The sequence below is a fragment of the Lynx canadensis genome, chromosome X, assembly GCF_007474595.2.
Source record: "Lynx canadensis isolate LIC74 chromosome X, mLynCan4.pri.v2, whole genome shotgun sequence".
Taxonomy (NCBI): domain Eukaryota; kingdom Metazoa; phylum Chordata; class Mammalia; order Carnivora; family Felidae; genus Lynx; species Lynx canadensis.
In genome coordinates, this window is record NC_044321.2 from 110,032,370 (window position 1) to 110,053,189 (window position 20,820).

The window sequence follows — 20,820 nt, forward strand, 5'->3', positions numbered from 1 at the left end:
ATCTGCGTCCCGCTTCAGAAGGGGGAAAGGAAGGGGAGCCATCTTGAAATACGCCACAGCATTCTGTTCATCCTAACAAGGTCTGCCCTCAAGAGAGAAACTATTTGACCAGAGCTTGATCTACCGGGTTTTTCGTCAGAGCCTAACCCACCTAGGGGAAAGGAAATACCCTATCCCAGTCCCTCTAGCCTTCCTGTCCCACCTAAGGGAGGAAAGCTGCTGAGAAGCACTGGTGAAGTTCGTAATCCAGAGACATAAACCCACCAAAAGACTGAGACCTAATCACCGGGCTCCAGAATACTGCCCCTGCCCCCCGTGCCATGCCACATTATTACTAAAGACCTATTTACTGCAGTTCCTTTCAACTAGTACATCATGTTTGGCTCTCAACAAAAAGCAACAAGGCGTACTACAAGGCAAAAAATGCAGTTTGAAGACACAGAGAAAACATTAGAACCACGGTCAGATATGGCAGGAATGTTGGAATTAATGAGACTAAGATTTTAATATAACTATGTAACATGCTCTACTGAAAGTAGACAACATACAAGAACAGACGGGAACTGTAAGCAGAATGAGAGAAATACTTAGAATAAAAATGAAACGGTAGAGGTCCAAAACGCTCTAATAGAAATGAAGAATGCCTTTAGTGGGCTCATTAGTACACTGGCCCACTAAAAAAACAATCTCTGAGGGGCTCAGTCGGTTAAGCGTCTGACTTCGGCTCAGGTCATGATCTCACGGTTCGAGCCCCGCGTCGGGCACTGTGCTGACAGCTCAGAGCCTGGAGCCTGCTTCCGATTCTGTGTCTCCCTCTCTCTCTGCTCCTCCCTGCTCATGGTCTGTCTCTCTCTGTCTCTCAAAAATTAAAAAAAAAAATTTTTTAATTAAAAAAAGAGTCTCTGAACTTGTGGATATATGTCAATACAAGATTTCAAAACTGAAAAGCAAACAGGAAAGAAAAAAAGACTAAAGAAAATGGAACAAGATACCAAAGATGACATATGTTTAATGAGGCTACCAGGAGAAGACAAAGAGAAAGGGACAGAAGAAATACTGGAAACAACAATGACTGAGAATTTTTCCACATTCATGTCAAACACCAAACAACAGATCCAGGAAGCTCAGAAAACACCAAGCAGGCAGATCATATTTAAACTGCAGAAAAAAACAATGATAAAGAAAAAGTCCTGAAAGAAGCCAGGGGGAAGGGTGGGGAGGGTTGGGAACAGCTTACCTAGAGAGGACCTAAGATAAGAATTATATTCAACTTATCCTCAAAAACTATGCAAGTAAGAGAGGAGTGGAGAGAAATGTTTAAAGTGTTGAGAAAAAAAAAAAAAATCTCCCCAACTTGGCATTCTGTACCTTGTGAAATTTTCCTTCAGAACTCAGGCATATAAAAATTGAGGGAATTTGTTGCCGGTAGACCTGCCTTGCAAGAAATGTTTCCCAAAAGGTTCTTCAGGAAGAAGGAAAATGCTATATAGGTCAGAGACCCAGATCTACATAAAGAAAGAAAGTACGAGAGAAGTAGTAAGTGAAGCATCTGACTATTTCAGCTCAGGTCACGATCCCAGGGTTATGGGATCAAGCCCCGCGTCAGTCACGCGCTGAGTGTGGAACTTGCCTGGGATTCTCTCTCCCTCTGCCCTTCTCCCCATCTCTCTCGCTTGCACGCTCTCTCTCTCTCTCTCTCTCTCTCTCTCTAAAATAAAAAAAAAAAATGAAATACAATAAAAACTCGAATTTTTTGTATTCTTTTTTTTTTAATGTTTATTTATTTATTTTGAGGGGGAGGAGGGGATGGGAGAGAGGGAGAGAGAGAAGCCCAAGCAGGCTCTGTGCAGCCATCACACAGCCCTCCGTGGGACTCGAACCCACAAACCACGAGATCATGACCTGAGCTGAAACCAAGAGTGGGTCGCTTAACCGACCGAGCCACCCAGGTGCCCCATCTACTTTTTTGGTATTCTTAATTGATCTAACAGATAACAGTTTGTTCAAAATAGTAACAGGAACAATGTATTCAATTATATATGCTTATCTACAAGCATATATATGATGCCTACGTATAAGTTTATGTATAAATGAAATGAATGACAGTAATGATGCCAGGGGTGGGAAGGAAGAATTAGGTATACTCTGTTATTATAAGGTGCTTGTGCTACCTGTGAAGCGGTATAGTGCTCTGTGACAATGGACCCGGATTCCTTCTAAATATATATTGCAAACTCTAGGTTGACCACCCAAAAAAGTAAAAAAAAAAAAAAAAAAAAAATCTACAAAGATACAAACTACCAAAACCGACTCACAAAAGAAATAGAAAATCCAGGAGCGCCTGGGTGGCTCAGTCGGTTCAGCGCCCGACTCTCGATTTAGGCTCAGGCCATGATCTCACAGTCATGAGATTAAGCCCCACGTGGAGCTCCGTGCCAGGCGTGAGGCACGCTTAAGATTCTGTCTCCTTCTTCCTCTGCCCCTCCCCCACCTCAAGAAAAAAAAAAGAAATAGAAAATCTGAATACATCTATAACAAGTAAAGCCATTGAATAAAGCATTCGAAACAATTCCCATCATTTAAAGCCCCGGATGAGATGGCCTTACTGGTCAGTTCTCCCGAAAGTTGAAAGAATTCACATCAATCCTTCATAAACTCTTATAATCTTAGAAAAGAACAAAGTACAGCGTACATTTCCCAATTCCAAAACACACTCCAAAACTACAGTAACAAGACAGTTTAGTGCTGGCATAGGATAGATACATAAATCAACGGGGTAGTCCAGAAATGAACCCCTGGTCAACTGATTTTTGACAAGTGTGCGAGACCTTTCAATAGGGAAAGAACAATCTTTTCAGCAAATGGTGCTGGGACCACTGGGTGTCTACACGCCAAAGAATCTGCACTCCAACTTTATAACATAATACAAAAATTAAGTCAAAATGGACTCAAGAGTTAAAACTACCAAACTCTTAGAAGAAAACAGAGGAGAAAATCTTCACGACTTCAGATTTGACACCAAAAGCACAAGCAACAAGAGAAAAAAAATACATAAATTGGAATTCATAAAAATTAAAAACTTGTGTGTGTCAAAGGGCATTATCGAGGACGTGAGAAGACAACCCACAGAATGGGAGAAATATTTACAAGTTGTATATCTGATAAGGATCCAGTATCCAGAATATATAAAGAACTCTTAGGGGCGCCTGGGTGGCTCAGTCGGTTAGGCGTCCGACTTCGGCTCAGGTCGTGATCTCGCAGTCCGTGAGTTCGAGCCCCGCATCAGGCTCTGTGCTAACAGCTCAGAGCCTGGAGCCTGTTTCAGATTCTGTGTGTCCCTCTCTCTGACCCTCCCCTGTTCATGCTCTGTCTCTCCCTGTCTCAAAAATAAATAAAACGTTAAAAAAAAAATTAAAAAAAAAAAGAACTCTTACAACTCAACAGTAAAAATAATTAATTAAAAGTTGGCTAAGGGGGCGCCTGGGTGGCTCAGTCGGTTAAGCTTCCGACTTCGACTCGGGTCATGATCTCACGGTTCGTGAGTTTGAGCCCCGCGTGGGGTTCTGTGCTGACAGCTCAGATTCTGGAACCTGCTTCAGATTCTGTGTCTCCCTCTCTCTCTGCCCTTACCCCGCTTGCACTCGGTCTCTCTATCTCTTAAAAAAATAAACAAACATTAAAAAAAAAAAAGTTGGCTGAGGATTTGAATAGCCCTAGAGTTACCATATGACGCAGCAGTTCAATAACTAGAGAAATGAAAACCTATGTCCACACAAAAATTTGCACATCAATTTTCACAGAGCGTCATTAATAGTACCCAAAAAGTGGCAATAATCCGAAGGTCCATAAACTGGTGAATGTCTACACAAAACCTCGTGTGTCTATACGATGGAATATTAGCCGCAAAAAGGAAAGAAGCCAGACACAAAGGAACAAATATTGTCAGCACAGAGCCCGTGCGGGACTTGAACTCACAAACTGTGAGATCACGATCCGAGCCAAAATCAAGCGTCGGACGCTTCCCCCACTGAGCCACCCAGGCGCCCCCGTGCAAGTTTAAAACGGTGAGTCTTGTGGTATGGAAATTATACGGCCAAAAAAGCGATTTTAGAGACTCAAAGCACATATTTCTCATCTGTTAATGGAAACTCTTTCCGTTTTTTTCTCCCTCACCCCACGTCCTTACCCAGGATGGTCCTTCCAAACTGTAGTTTGTCCATCAGTGAAACTGCCTGCCCAGCTGGGCTGGGGTCGCCTGTGGTACCTCAGCTAATCGCTTACATAAATGCGCTGCACTCGTATTCATTTTGTATTCTTAGAAATGGGGAGAACTACACCAGAATTCAGCAGCACCGTCTTTTAGTAAGTAAGAGGGAAAACATACACAGACTGCTTCATTAACAAGATTTATTTGTCTACAGCATTTGTATCAAGGGTGGGAAAAGGCTGGTAGCGTGCCTTCCTGCTAATGTTCAGGAAGGGATGAAATCATCTAATCATCTCCTTTTGTTCACATTTTTCTAAAAAGACCGGGTCTGGATACGAGCCATCTCACATCCTCACCCTCCTTTCGAGCACTGTTGCCTAGAGCTGTGACACTACCCAAATCATCACGTCTGTTGAAAATAAGAAAAACAAAAGAAAAAAAAAATCAAACCGAATCCGCTCACCCATTGCCCGAAGGAACTTTTTAAATTAGAAACTGCAGGCGTTATTTACCTCGTAAAATGAGGTTTTCATTTTCTTTTTTTACTTTTTTTATCTTATTTTAGAGAGAGCGTGCACTCATGTGCCCGGGGGAGACGGGAAGAGAGAGAGAGAGAGAGAGAGAGAGAGAGAGAGAGAGAGAGAGAGAATCTTAAGCAGGCTCTACGCTTGGAGCGGAGCCCGATGTGGGGCTCAATCCCATGACCCTGGGATCATGACCTGAGCCCCAATCAAGAGTCGAATGCTCAATTGACGGTGCTCCACAGGCGCCCCATAAAATGTGATTCTTAACACAATTGAACAGCATTGTTTGAATCCGACCTCCCTCTCACCACCAAAACAGCGTTATTGTTTCAACGTCCTTCAAAACGCTATCATCTGGGGCTCCTTCACAAGAAATCAGTAGGATTTTGCAAGAAAGGTGCCAACTGTCCTGCTCCAGTGGCTTTATTTGCCAGGTGAGGCGGCGCACTTTCTAGAAGTCCCACTCTCGCTGGACCCACCAGCCTGGGACACGCAGAAGGCAAAGGTGAGGGAAGCAGGCGGGTATCTCCCGCCGCCTTTCAGTGAGCAAAACTGAAACAAATTTCATAGCTAAACATTTCCTCCTTCAGAGCTAAACAGAAAACATACTTTAACTCCTATTGTTGAAAGCTTTGAGGGTGGCTGAATGCCGACTTTACAAAACTAAACTGATAGAGATGATCCACGATTCCTTCACTTAATAATGCAAACAACAACAACAACAACAACAACAAAAACCCAATCGAACGGTAACATGTTAAATAGCGCTGCCCTGGCTGCGGTCTGACGAGCAGAAATGCTCATCAGGGTGGACACTTAGGATTCTTTCTCGAATTCATTTGAGCTTTTATTGCTTTCCTCAATCTCAAAAGACCAACTGATGAACTTCTGAGACTGGCTCTTTATTTGTCAGGCCACAGGGCATGTACTGTAAAGGGATAAAAAGGGAAGCAGACAGAGGAGGCTATGTGTTCCCAAACAGAAGGCCTCAGTGGTGAGTCAGAGAGCAAGGGGGTTGGCAAACTTACTAAAATAGACTGCATGCAGACACTGCCTTTGCCTCCCTGACTCTGTCTTCACAAGGGCGACGGAGTATTCTTTTGCTCAATTAACCTTTGACTAAATTCAGAGCGAGACAGATGGTAAGAAGCCATAGAAAAACAGGTGGCGGCCTTTTATGCCTCTATCCTGGGCTATTGATTTTCCAGTAAAATATATTTCCCACATTTCCTGGAAAGGCTTTAGAGTGAGTTCGTTTTTATAACTCTTCTTCTTTTTTTCTTTTTCCAAAGGGAAAGAGTCATAGAATATGAAGAAATTATTTTAAGAGGCTAAAATGCATAAACAGCCGACCCTTGAACGACACAGCTTTGAACTGCGGGTCCGCTTACTGTAAATGTCTTTTCTGTTCCTTATGATATTTACTTTTTTTTTTTAAGTTTATTTATTTTTTAGGGAGAGAGAGAGAGACGGAGTGTGAGCAGGGGAAGGGCAGAGAGAGAGAGGGAGACACAGAATCCCAAGCAGGCTCCAGGCTCCGAGCTGTCGGCCCAGAGCCCGACGCGGGGCTCGGACTCCCGCACCGTGAGATCGTGACCTGAGCTGAAGTCGGACGCTTAACCGACTGAGCCACCCGGGAACCCCCCTGCTCCTTACGATATTTTAAATAGCATTTTCTTTTCTCTAGCTAACTTCGCTGTAAGAAGACAGGATGTAATACATATGACATACAAAATATGTGTTAATCAACTGTTCATGTTAGCGGTAAGGCTTCTGGTTAAGCTCTTGGGGAGTCAAGAGTTCTACATGGATCTTTGACCGTGCAGGGGGTCAGCGCCCCTAACTCCCGAGCTGTTCAAGGGTCAACCGTATATGGATGAGTAAGACAGGAAATGGGTAGGTAAAAAAAAAAAAAAAAGTACAGGGAATGTGGAGAAGGAATAAATGGGCAGATGTAGGGAGTAGTTCAGGCTGGTGGATTTAAAAGGGGAAGGTGCACAGAGGATTTTGAGGGCAGTGAAAATACTCTGTGTGATACTATAATGATGGATACAGGCCATTATACATTCGTCCAGACCCACAGAACGTACAACACCAAGAGGGAACCCCAATGTAAACGATGGACTTTGGGAGATCGTGACGCGTCAGCGTAGATCCTTCGCTTGTCACAAGTTGTCACCGATTCTGGTGGGAGACGCTGGTAGCGGGTGAGGCTGTGCGTGTGTGCGGGTGGGAGGGGTACGTGAGAAATCTCTGTTCCTTCCGCTCGATTTTGCTGTGAACCCCAAACCGCTCTGTAAAATAAAGTCTTAAAAAAGAGGGGGGGGCGGATAAGCGCTAAAAAGGTAGAGAAAACTCCGGGTGGGAGCAGGTGGGTAGAGAGATGAGTAAGAGGGAAAATGGGGTAAGCAGAAGGTGGGTGGTAAGAGCAGAAATTGCAGGAGGCTTCCTGGGATTTTTATGTGAGGTCACATGTTACACACTCCCCACCTTTCCCACTGCGTACGGGTTCTCCAAGGCATACCCTCTAGGCATCTGCCACAAGTTACAATGAAGTAGAAGAAAGTTAGGAGAAAAATAAATTGTGCTGGCCGCTACTGATTGTACCTTCCTGTTTGGAGGTAGGGAGAGATCATCTCTCCCTCTGCAGACGGATAGATGCTCGCGCCCAGAATCGAATATTCGGATCACTGCGTGTGAATACAGCACTCCACCTTCCCGGGGGGCATTTTGACGGGCGAAGAAGACAGTGCAGTCCACTCTATGACCAGCAGGGAGGGATCGCGGGCGCGCCCACTCTTGCCCCGGGGGGGGGGGGGGGGATGCGCCCATGTAGCCCCCCTGCCTGAATTCCCTTCCAGCTCTTCTCTGCTTAGCTAAGTCTCGACACGCTTGAATCCCGTCTTCCACTGAACCTTTCCCTTTACTGGTTCTCCAACTTCAGTTTAGTGAGCAGCAGAATCAGCCGTTTCCTGGGGCGCCCGGGTGGCCCAATCGGTTGGGCATCCGACTTCGGCTCAGGTCATGATCTCACGGTTCGTGGGTTCGAGCCCGGCGTCGGGCTCTGTGCCGACAGCTCGGAGCCTGCTTCGGATTCTGGGTCTCCCTCTCCCTCTGCCCCTCCCCCACTCATGCTCTGTCTCTGTCTGTCTGTCTCTCTCTCAAAAATAAATAAACATGAGGGGCGCCTGGGTGGCGCAGTCGGTTAAGCGTCCGACTTCAGCCAGGTCACGATCTCACGGTCCGTGAGTTCGAGCCCCGCGTCGGGCTCTGGGCTGACGGCTCAGAGCCTGGAGCCTGTTTCCGATTCTGTGTCTCCCTCTCTCTCTGCCCCTCCCCCGTTCATGCTCTGTCTCTCTCTGTCCCAAAAATAAATAAAAACGTTGAAAAAAAAAATTAAAAAAAAAAAAAATAAATAAACATGAAAAAAAGTACTGTTTCCTGAGATCTATGGCCAGAGATTCTGATAATACAGCAAGTCCGGTATGGGGCCCGGACGTGTGCACTTTTAACAAGCTCCCCGGGGCCTTCTGAGGCAGGATCCCCCAACCACGTTTTGAGAAGCCCATCTTAGGACACTTTATAACTGCATCATTCTCTGCCACGTGGCTTCCTATCACGTCTGTCCTACGTTCCCAGTGAGACAGACCACGGGCGCGAAGAGCTAAGCACTGCGCACAGATTCGGCCTGATCGCTAAGCCACATTGATCCCTTTTCCTGTTCTTTGTTTTCTCAGTTTTACTGAGGTATGATTGACAAATAAAAAGTGTCTATGCTTGAGGTGTATAACTTGATATATTTTCGAAAGATTTTATTTTTCAGTGATCTCTACACCCGACAGGGGGCTCGAACCCACAACCCCGAGATCAAGAGTCACACGCTTCTCCGACTGAGCCAGCCAGGGGCCCCTATAACTTGGGCTTTTGATATAGGTACGCAGTGTGCAGAGATCGCCACAGTCAAGCTAATTAACACCAGCGCCTCACATCGTTACCATTTTCCTTTGTTGTTGTTGTTCTTTATTTTTAAATGCCTCCTGGCACGTCACAGCAAGTTATGAAGGGCAGAGAAAGCCAACAAGCAGCATAAGATTATTAGAAAAACAATGGATAGAAAAATGGCATGCTGTTTCTCAGTAGTGAGAGAAGTTTAACAAACGGCAGTGAATTTTGAGAACGCGGAAGGAACCACGGTCAGGGGCAGCAAAAGCCTCCTGGGCTGCCACGGCCCTAAAGGGTCCTGAGCACCTATTCCAAGCACCAGGCCAGGAGTGGGCAAGCCTCAGTTAGACACACTGAACGTGGCTCATGGCACATGCAGGTCTGGGCTGGGTACCCAAAGCCACTTTGGTCACACTGGAGAACTTGCATCAAGGCCCGGGTGGGGCAGAAATCAGCACACGGTCCCCTGGAAACTTGAAAAGGGGGAGACAAATCTACAGACTTGCAAATTCAAGGAGCTTCTATCCTGCCCAAATTTATCGGATGCGATTGGTTCATTTTACATGTCAACTTGACTAGGTCACAAGGTACCGAGCTTAGACATTATTTGGGTATGTCTGGGAGGGTGTCTGCAGATGGCTTTGGTAGGTTGAGGAAAGCAGACTGCCCACCCCAGCGTGGCTGGGCATCATCCAATCTTTTGAGGGCCTGGAAAGAACAAAAAGGGAGAAGAAGGGAGAATTTGCTCCCTCTGCCTGACTTCTTGAGCTAAAAATATCAGTCTTTTCCTCCCTCAGACTAGAATTTACACCATTGGCTCTCCTGGCCCTCGGGCCTTTGGATAATTGAACTTCCAGGAATCCAGCTACAGCTCTTTATATGCCTTGCCAAAGTCCTACGTAGAAGATGTTCACTGCAGAATTGTTTAGAGTAGTAAGGTACGAGAAGCTATGCACATGGCTTTCATATCTCAACTATTGTAAATAATGCTGCAATAAACATAAGGGTACGTGTATCCCTTCGGATCAGTTCTTGTATTCTCTGGGTAAATACCCAGTAGTACAACTGCTGGATTGTAAAGTAGTTCTATTTTTAACTCTTTGAGTTAAACACACACACACACACACACACACACACACACACACCCCATTGGAATATTATTCGGCCATAAAAAAGAATGAAAAGAATGAAATCGAGCCATTTGCAATGACACGGATGGAGCTAGAGAGCATAATGCGGACAGAAACAAGTCAGTCAGAGAGAGACAAATGGCATACAATTGTATTCATCAAGAAACAAAACAAACGAGCAAAGGGGAACAAAATAAAAGAGAGGAAAACCAAGAAACAGACTCTCAACCACAGAGAACAAACTGACGGTTACCAGAGGGGAGGTGGGGGGGGGAACAGTTAAATAGGTGATGGACGTGCACAGTTAAATAGGTGATAGGAGGGCACTTGTTGTGATGAGCACGGCGTACTTTATGAAAGTGTAGAACCACTGTAGTGCACGCCTGAAACTAATATAACACTGTATGTTACGTAACGGGATTTTAAATACAAACTTAAAAAAATAAATAGAATCAGCAGAGGCAGAGACAGCTCCAAAGCAGTGTGATGGCATACTCCAGATGCAAAGAGAGAAGAAGCTACTGCAACGTTTTCATCCACCATTTGACTGCATACTTTCTTTAAAAATTAAATCACGGTGGGGAGGGGGCGCCTAGGTGGCTCAGTCGGTTAAGCGCCGGACTACGGCTCGGGCCATGATCTCACGGTTCATGGGTTCGAGACCCATGTCGGACTCTGTGCTGACAGCCCAGAGCCTGGAGCCTGCTTCGGATTCTGTGTCTCTCTCTGTCTGCCCCTCCCCTGCTCGTGCTCTGTGTCTCTCTCTCTCTCTCTCAAAAATAAACAAACATTTTAAAAATTAAAACAAAAATTAAATCACGGGGGGGTCATCTAGAAACTGGAAGAAATGGTCACGGAGGAAGGAAGAAGGGAGCCTAGCTCTGTTGGGTAATATATTTTAACCTCAGAAATGTAAGAAGAGGGGCGCCTGGCTGGCTCAGTTGGTTGAGTGTCCGACCTCGGCTCAGGTCATGATCTCACGGTTCGTGAGTTCGAGCCCTGCATCAGGCTCTGTGCTGATGGCTCGGAGCCTGGAGCCTGCTTCGGACTCTGTGTCTCCCCCTCTCTCTGCCCTTCCGCCGCTCATGCTCTGACTCTTCCTCTCAAAAATCAGTAAACATTAAAAAAAAGTTTTTTTAAATAAAAAAAATGTAAGAAGAAAAATAGTGACAAGATTGTCCCCTATGACTATATTGCCCATGTCCCCTATGAAGCTTCTTCTTGAGTTTTCATACCCACGACCACTCATGTCATCGTTATGGAGCAAACTCATGGAAGGGTGCAATTCTGACTTTTGGAACGCTACGTATAGAGATGTTGAACAAGATTATCCATGTGCAAAATGAAAGGAGTATGCAGTCCAAATGCACATCCAATACTGGGTGAAAAGTGACACTAAGGAGAGCCTGGGTGGCTCAATCGGTTAAGCGCCCGACTCTTGATCTCGGTTCAGGTCACGATCCCACGGTTCGTGAGAGCTGTGCTGATGGCGCAGAGCCTGCTCGAGATTGTCCCTCTCTCTCTCTCCCTCCCTCTCTCTCTCTCTCTCTCTCTCTCTCTCAAAAGTGACACTGTTTCAGACAAGAAAACTTAGAGCTTACAATGATTTGTCCTTTTCATTAGTGATTGGGCCGAGTCTGGAAAGGAGACGTGAAGGAAAGCAGAGGGAAGATTAAGGAGAATAATACAATTTTTTTTTCTCAAATGGGAACTTATTTTGAGTACTGTATCTGTCCTATTTATAGCTAATATATTTTGACATGTCTGTGTTCAAGCCAGAGTCATTCCACGCCTCCTGCTGTGCCAGAGGGCAGTCTTCCCTCCGGGCTCTCCTCAAATACAAGGTTCATAATATTTTGGAGGACACCATAATGGATTGATTGATTCGAAAATAAAATCACAGTATGCGATCACTTAAAACTAATAGCATTAGAGGAACGTGGGAACTCACCTTCTTAATATCTGGTAAGGCTATATCTAACTGCTGGGTTTCCCCATCACGCCTACTTATGAACCAATTTCTCTTTGGGCTACCTTGGAATTTTTCAGTACGGTGGATGTAAAACTTCTAGACATCTGTAAGAGGCCTACCAGCAGAAGAGCTCCACGGTAGCACAGCTGACATTAGACCCTTGCGATACTTTACCCAGTCTCCTGTGAGCGTCACCTCAACGCATCAGTGGCTCAGCAAGTGAAAAGGTTCCATACAGAGAGTCAAGAAATTTTGTTAGTTCTGATCTGAACACTCACCACAGTATAATAGTTCTTGGTAAGTGGAGTAGTTTCGAATCCTTTGCCAGCCTTGGGGGAGAGGGGTCTCTCTGTGGAATAGACATTTAAATTATGTTAAGATCACACAGATCTAAGATGAACATTTTATAACTGAAGTCAACTCACATACTATAAATTTTGTCAAATGGAAGGATCAGTGGAAATGTACATTCCCCGACAAGTGACACTCTAATTTTACTAAACTCTAGATGGTCCAAGCTCGGGTTCTTGTCCAGACCCCTTCAATTTCCGAGAAGTTAAGGCCTAGCTAATGAATGGCAGGGCCAGACCAAGAACTTCACTCCATTCGGGCTCGTTTCTTTACTCCAGTCTGCCTCTCCACTCACTTCATTCAAAACAGATAAGCCAAATTAATGCTAACCAAATACACATATTCGTAACTTGTAAGTTACTATACAAGTATAGTATAGATATATATTATAACATAGGTAATAGCAGCCATCCTTTCTTGGGGCTCTCTACTGTGCCAAAAATAAAATAATCAGAATCTCTAACACACTGAAAACGAGCAGAAAATTCTTCTTTCTTTTATGTATCGTTTGAGTATCATGACATCGTGGTACAAAATGCTGCCTTTCTTTTACCAAGTTAATCTTACCTATTAAACTCATGACTAAGAGACATCCTAACACATTCTTTCTTAAAAAAAAAAAAAAAACACCTCAGGAAAATACAAGATGGCGATCATAAATGTTTAACAGTGTCACTAACACTATCGTTCCTCCCCTCATTTTCTCCTTTGCTTCATTTTGTTTTACATTCCATTTTTATCTTGCTATATTATATGCTGCTTTAAACTCTTTCTGAAGTATAGTCGAGTACATATAAGTAACCAATTCATAAGATACCATCACACTTGATTTTTCTTTTTAAAAAATATTTTCTAGTTTTAAATCATCCCAACCCTAAAAAATGCAAATTATAGAGAAAACATAAAAACCAATGATTAGTCTGAGTTAACCATCATCAGAGTAACATTATAAAGCATGTCTTCTCAGTCTTTTTTTTTTTTTAATTTTTTTTTCAACGTTTTTTATTTATTTTTGGGACAGAGAGAGACAGAGCATGAACAGGGGAGGGGCAGAGAGAGAGGGAGACACAGAATCGGAAACAGGCTCCAGGCTCTGAGCCATCAGCCCAGAGCCCGACGCGGGGCTCGAACTCACAGACTGCGAGATCGTGACCTGGCTGATGTCGGACGCTTAACCGACTGCGCCACCCAGGCGCCCCATCAGTCTTTTTATATATGTATTTGTGAACACACACACACACACACACACACACACACATACACACAGAGGGATCTTTCTTACTTTACTTATGGTTTTGTAATTCTCCTAACAACCTTTTTAAAATTGTTTTATTTATTTACTTATTTTTAAGTGTTTTCTATTTATTTTGACAGAGAGAGAGAGAGCCCCAAGCAGGCTCCGTGCCATCAGCGCAGAGCCCGATGTGGGGCTTGATCCCACCAACTGTGAGATCATGACCTGAGCTGAATTCAAGAGTCGGACGCTTAACCGACCGACCCACCCAGGTACCCCTTTAATCTTATGTTTTTAGGTAAGCTCAAACCCCAGTGTGGGGCTCCAACTCATGACCCCAAGGTCAAGAGTCACATGCCCTACTGACTGAGCCAGCCAGGCGCTCCTCTGTAATTCTATCACATTATTGCATGAATATTTTCTCATTTAACCTTGACTTTTAATTATTATTATATTTAACATATTATTATATTAAAATAATCCTTTTATTTATTTGGCACTTAATAGCTTTTCAGACATTTTATTTGAGCCTCACGACCCTAGCAGGCAGAGATGATTGCATTTTGCAGAGAAGGTCACTCAGGTCCAGGGAGGTGAAGTTAGTTACCTAAGGGCATGTATCTAGGACATGGCAGGGCCAAGACTGAAGCTCAGGTGTGCCTTGACAAGAGCCTGTGCTCCTAACCAATATGATGTCCAGAGGTAAATCTACCGAGAAGGGCTTGGTCAATGGCATTTGCAGTGATCCTACTGGCGTTCAGAGAGGCCATCAGTTTGAGTTGGGATGCTCAGAGAAGACCTTGCTGGGCAGGAGGCACTCGATCTAGTCCTGGAGGGTGGTGAGAATTCAAACCAGGAGAGAAAACAGTAGAGAACTTTCTGGGCAGGGAAGATTCCAGAAGCACAGTTGTAGACATGGCAATGCTCAAGGCAAGACTGTTCCTGTGCCAATCAATTGTCCAGCTGGGCCTTGCTGGGTAGGGCGAAAACAAGGCAAAAAGGCAGCCCTCTGGGCCAACTGTGTCACGTCCGAGTGATGACAAGTGGGGTACAGCCAGTTGCTGGAAGCTTCACGCCATTTCAAGATCCTCCTGGATCTACCTGGTGGCTTCACAAGATTGTAAGTGGCAGAGCCAGGACTTGAAATCAAGTATTGTACCAAGCCGGCTGTGCTTCCCAGGCACCACTGTTGGACTCTTAGACTTATTTGAAATTGACAGTTACCAAATTCTTTCAGTGTTTAGGAGGCCAGTTTCCTATAACGTAGTGATAATGGTTCTACTTAGAACTCATAGCCGAGAGCACCTGGGTGGCTCAGTCGGTTCAGCACCCGACTCTTGGTTTCAGCTCAGGTCATGATCTCCCAGTTCGTCAGTTCGAGCTCCACACTGGTCTCCGTGCTAACGGTGCGGAACCTACCTGGGATCCCCTCTCTCTCCCTCTGTCTCTGCCCCTCCCCTGCTCGCTCGCTCTCAAAATAAATAAATAAATAAATAAATAAATAAATAAATAAATAAACAAACAAACAAACCTAAAAACATTTTTTTCTAAAAGGACGCACAATCGTTTTGTGCGACTGTAACGTAAGCCAGTCTTGATAAAAATGAAACTTTCTAGAGATACCGGCAAGATAGGGTCAGCTTTCAAAAGCCAGGCTGAACGGGAGGGTAAACAGTAATGGAGAGCCTGCCAAGACGGAGAAGCAGGAAGGAAAGGCCACAGGAATGGGTGATTGCAATGGAAACAAAATGTTACCTATGCGGAGTAGGACGGAGAAACATGAACCGAAAAGAAAGGACTGGCTGCATGGAGGTTCCTGGGTGGCTGAACGGGATGCAAAAAAACAGCTGGTGCTTTAATGAGATCAATACCATTGTCAAACCTCTAGCAGGATTGACAGAGGCCAAAAGAAGACACGGATTACCAATATCAGGAGTGAAACAGGGGCTGTCACTACCTATCAAAAAGATGACAGGGGCACCTGGGTGGTTCAGTCGGTTTATGATCCGACTCTTGATTTCAGCTCAGGGCATGAGCCCTGAGTCATGGGATCGAGCCCCGGCGGGCTCTAGGCTGCTCGTGGAGCCTGCTTAAGATTCTCCTTCTCTCTCTCTCTCTCTGCCCCTCTCCCCTACTCGCACTCTCTTTAAACAAAAAAAAAAAGATGATAAAGCAATACTCTGAGCAACTCTACACATATTAACTTGATAATTAGATGTGAAACGAACCAACTCTTCAGAAAACAAAAACTACCACAACTCACCCAGTATGGACTAGACCATTTGAACAGACTTAGAACTATTAGGGAAATTGAATTTCTAAACTTGAAACTCCAGAAAAAGAAATCTCCAGGCCTATGTGGTTTCACTGGAGCACGCTATCACACGTTTAAGGAAGAGGCAATACCAATTCTTCACAATCTCTTAGAGAAAATAAGAGGAGGGATAACCTTCCAACTCATTTTATGAAGTCACTATCACACGGACACCAAAGCCAGACAAAGATAGTATAAAAAAATGACAACTGCAGACCAATAGCCCTCATGAATATAGATGCAAAAAACCTTAAGAAAATATTAGCAAATAAAATTCCGCAACATTTTTAAAGCATTGTAGACCACGGAATCCATCCCCATGGACGCCAGGTTGGTTAAACATTCCAAAATCAATCAATGCAACCCACAATATTAACAGCCTACAAAGAAAAATCGCATGATAATACCCGTCAGTGCAGAAAAAGCTCCTGAGAAAACTCAACAATCCCTCAAGGGGAAGAAACTCCCACCTCCTATCCCCCCCGAAATAGGAATAAAGTGGAAGTCCTTCAACTCAATAAAGAGTATCTACCAAACACCTGCAGCTGGCGTAGACATACATGGCACAAGATGTAAGGCTGAGCGTGGTCCCCCTGAGATCAGGAACAAGGCAAGGTGGTCTCTCTCACCACCTCTTATTCAATTCAGTTCAGCTCAATTCAATTCAATTCAATTCAACTCAACCGCTGACATCAACCAACGTCATGAAGAATTCAAATGGGTTACCTGGCATAAGAGAACTCCAACAACAGCACTGTCCCACAGATAAAGCCATACGAAACCCTCCTAATCCTGATATAAAGAGCCTTTTCCGATTAACGTTTGGTTCTTTCCCCTCCTCTGCTGCTGTACAGATTCCTATTGCCTGTTGGTGGTGATGGGACAAAAAGAAATCTAGTGACAATGGGTTTCTCTGGATATGAAACATCTATGTGACATACCCAGGGGATTACAACAGGAAGTCTAAATATAAAGCTCAATCTTAGTTTTGGTTTACAATCAGCAGGAAGAGTCATTTCTTAAGCTGCCTTAATACAAATTTAATTAGCCAGCTACCTAATCTCCTCATCTGATAACTATATTTACCTGCTAATAAAAAGTCTTAGAAAGATTTAATGACCCTTTAACGGAACCAGTTGCAGAAAACAGAATTTGCTTAAAATATCTGTTCTGATCCTACTTGCTTCAATACTTCCTTGGCACGGACATTTTGCTAGGAAAATTTTAATGCAAAGTCCTTAGCTTTTCTCTAAGACAGAAACGAAAAAAAGATACAATTTATGGTGTTACTGATGTATTGGCAGGAATTTTTTTTTCATGCATAAATAACATGTTAATTTACAGGTCACCACTGATTCTTAAAATAAAGGACTGAAAATTGTCACCAATGGCTAATTTTCTTATTTGTAATGTATCTGACTCAAACAAAGGAGCAAAGGCCCTTAATATATCCTCTGACACTTATATAATGCCTAATTGATTCATACATATATTTTTCATGAAACAAAATCTTTGAGAAAATGTTTTTGTTCAAAAGGGTTTATTTTTCTCATGCAACAAGAAAACGAGAGGTATGCAAGCAGGACTGGGAACAATGGCTCCATAATGTCACCACCGTCCAGGTCCCATCATTCTTGGTGAGAGGCTTTTATTATCACGGTCACCAAATCCTACCCTACCTTCAGCCTCAAGCTCATGTTGAAAGGAGTCTCGTGCGTGCGTGTGCGTGCACGAGATACTCAAATATTCTACTTCCTCACTTCCTACGGTAGTAGACTGGTGGCTTCACAGGTCCTCTGAAACCAGCCTCCTCCTGATGGGAGGGAAGAAGCTGTCCCCAGGGCCTTGACCATAATCATCTTCTAGACAAAAGTTACAGTGGAATCTCAAACTTAACATGCCACTCCCCAAGGGCGACTTTACCAGAGCACAAAGTGCTCCTGTCCATAGCAGGCTCAAGGGAAGAAAAGCGGGCACAGCGCTCCCACGGCACCGAAATCTGCAGGGTGGGGGTTTGCACAGGGCCAGGGTTGCTTTGTTCCGTTTTGAAGACAATACAAAGGCACGTGGAATACCGGCCCGAATGAAAAGTACCCCAGGCTACCACGAATGAAGGGCAGAATCACTGACTATTCAAGTGACCTCAGCGTTACCCGCTTGACCCAAGAGTAAATGGAGATCACAGGAGTTCTTGACTTCCATGCCTGATTCAACCTCCCAAACGACCCAAGAGTTTGTGTGGCCGTGGGGTTTAAAACTCTAAATGGATGGTTTCGTTTCAACGAAAGACGCACTTAATCTAGGAGTCATTTTTTTTTAAAACTCCTTACACACAAATCTTCCCTAAGCTTACACATCAGTATGAACTTCATGAAAAGAAATAAAACATTGCGGGGCGCCTGGGTGGCTCAGTCGGGTAAGCATCCGACTTCAGCTCAGGTCATGATCTCGCGGTCTGTGAGTTTGAGCCCCGCGTCGGGCTCTGTGTTGACAGCTCGGAGCCTGGAGCCTGCTTCAGATTCTGTGTCTCCCCTTCTCTCTGCCCTTCCCATGCTCATGCTCTGTCTCTCTGTCTCTCAATAAGTAAACATTAAAAAAAATTTTTTTTAAAGAAAGAAAATGTTGACAGGTGCATTTTCTACACCAAACATAAAATAGCACAACACTGAACTTAACGTGTCCCTCGGCAGCATCCTAAATAGGTTCTGGCCAAGTTGCCCCCCTGTGGAGACAGCGAGAGGTGGTATGGGCAAGAATTCGGGTCAACAAAGACTCATCACCTCCTTCCCAACAAGACATTTTCATTACACCGAGCTGATCTCCTCCACCACCCCAAGCTCCCTCTGCTCAGTCCTACCACGGATCCTCTGTGGCTTTGGTCCTCCCTGACCAATCACTATGGCTTGGATTGTCCTCCCCTCTCATCTGGACCTATCCACAGCCTACGTGTCTCAAGCCCTACCTCCTCCACGAAGCCACTTCCAACCTCTCCAGCCACAGCACACTCTCTGTCCGCTGACAATCTGCTATGTATTTTTACGCTTTATCATCTACCACTTTATGGCGTCAGTTGTCAGTTTCATCTCCGGCTGTTAGCTCTGCCCCGGACTCCAAATCAATAATGACAGCTACCCGCTGGAAATCTTCAGAACGATGACTCTCTGGTGCCTCCACTCAACATGTCCAAAGCAACTCATCATCTTCAGTGAGATCTCCCCGTCACTAGACTATAAACATGAGGACAAAACTCATGTCTTAGGTTTCTCTGACTCACCAGTGCCGGGACAGAGCCTGATATCCCAGTCATGGCAAAGAAACCTTTGCTGGCTGGCTGGGTGCATGACGCCACATGCCCTTAAGGAGCTCACCCTCAAGCTGGACCTCTAGACTTGGAATTATCTTCACCTCCTCCCTTCTGCTCATCACAAATCATCAGCAAATTTCCCTGATTGTTTTTTAACAGTACTGCATCCGCCCACTTTTTCCGCTCCACTATCACAAAAGCAGCCCGCACGGCTCTCTGGATTGCCAAGATCTCAGCAAGAGTCTCTACTGGCTTCCCCACATCCTCGTTGGTTACCCCTGCCACTTCTCTGCCATCCAGCCCCCACTTGATGACTAGAAACAGCTTTCGAAACCACATACCGTCCCCTACTATCCCCTGCTTTGTGTTGACACCCTTCTTCATATAGCTCCAGCCGAAGCCCCACTCCTCTTTATGTGCCTTACCCTCAACCCAAATCACCCTACCACCCACTCCACACCTTCCTACCTCCATGCTTTAACTTACTAATGCCCTCTAACCTTCTACCTGTCAGAAGCGTCTTTTCATCCTTCAAGGCCCGATTCAAGTGCTTCCCCCTCCTGCCGAGGTTATTGTTCATAGAACCTTTTTTTTTTTTTTTTTGCCTGCACCAATAGCATCTTGTCTAGACTTAGAGCTTTGTCTGCGTTACTTATCCCATGCTACCCTGTTACAGTTGTCTATGTACACTCCTATCTTGACCACTAGACTGTAAGGTCATTAGAGGCAGGGTCCCCGAGGACAGACTAATATAGCCCCACCACCACTACTACCAAGTATCTAACTGATGCTCAGTGAACAAGCTGAACAGAATATAATGACCTGCCCCACGGTATCCATTCATTTTACAGATACTTAGAGAGCCTAAACAAAACAGAACATCTCTGCCCTCATGGCGCTTACATTCTCATGGGAATATACAGATGGTAAGTGAAGTAAATAAGCACACGTACACTATGTGAGGTGGAGAGAAATGGTTAACAAAAAATAGAGCAGGGAAGGGGGAGAGGGGCAATGGGGATAGGGTTCCATTTTCTTGGGTGACCAGGGAAGGCCCTACTGCAAAGCAGACAAGTAAGCAGAGACCTGAAGGAGGTGGGGGAACCAGGCATGTAGACATCCAGGGAGCGTCCTAGGCAGAGGATCAGTAAGTGAGGTAGGTGCCCATTTGGCACAGGAAACCGGGAGCCAGTGTGGCTGGAGTGGAATGAGTGAGGGGGAGAAAGGTCAGAGAGGAGGTCAGAGGGGCAACGGGAAGCTGAATCCTGGAGGACCTTGTAGGCTAGTGAGATGACCTTGGCTTTTACTCTTTTTGAGATGGGGAGCCATTACCCAAGTTCCATTTTGAAAGAATCACTCTGGCTGCTGAGTTTAAATTCGGTTTAATTTAAGTAGCAGGCTTCCTGGCCCCAGCTGTCCAGACCTATCCTTGATGGCTGGGTAAGACGCTTCAAAGGGTTACCTAGGTGCTCCAATCGGAGCCAGAGATTGCCACGTGAGTCCTTAACTGAGCTCCAAACCAAAGAGAGGATAGAAGAAACCCTAAGGGAAGGGTCCAAAGCCCAGAACAAACAGCCCAGGGCAGTCCACAATGCAGCAGCCAGACTGTGCTACAAGGCATCTCAGCGAGGGACATGATGATGAAGGCATGCTGTCTGTCCACTTCCGGTGTCCTCGCGACAATGCTTGGACAATGCCTTGGGGAATCCCCAGGCAAGGCGGCGAGACCTGTGGCTTTCAATCTGGGGGATGAAGACACTGAATCAACGAACAAAGCTAGAGTGAATCTGGAAAGATAGAGAGCGTAACAACCAGACCAAAGCAACTGAAAGATGTAGCGAG

The 20,820-nt window shown here is 44.9% G+C and overlaps 1 protein-coding gene across 5 annotated transcripts in view; it reads right to left on the reverse strand.

Annotated features, from left to right (window-relative positions):
• The window catches only part of ARHGEF6 (Rac/Cdc42 guanine nucleotide exchange factor 6), a 101,759-nt gene that overhangs the window by 44,279 nt on the left and 36,660 nt on the right, over window positions 1–20,820 (reverse strand). For all 5 annotated transcript variants that reach the window (XM_030306338.1, XM_030306340.1, XM_030306339.1 and 2 more), the window contains one exon: window positions 12,054–12,124. In XM_030306338.1, the coding sequence (XP_030162198.1) occupies window positions 12,054–12,124 (71 nt within the window). The remainder of the gene's footprint in view (window positions 1–12,053; window positions 12,125–20,820) is intronic.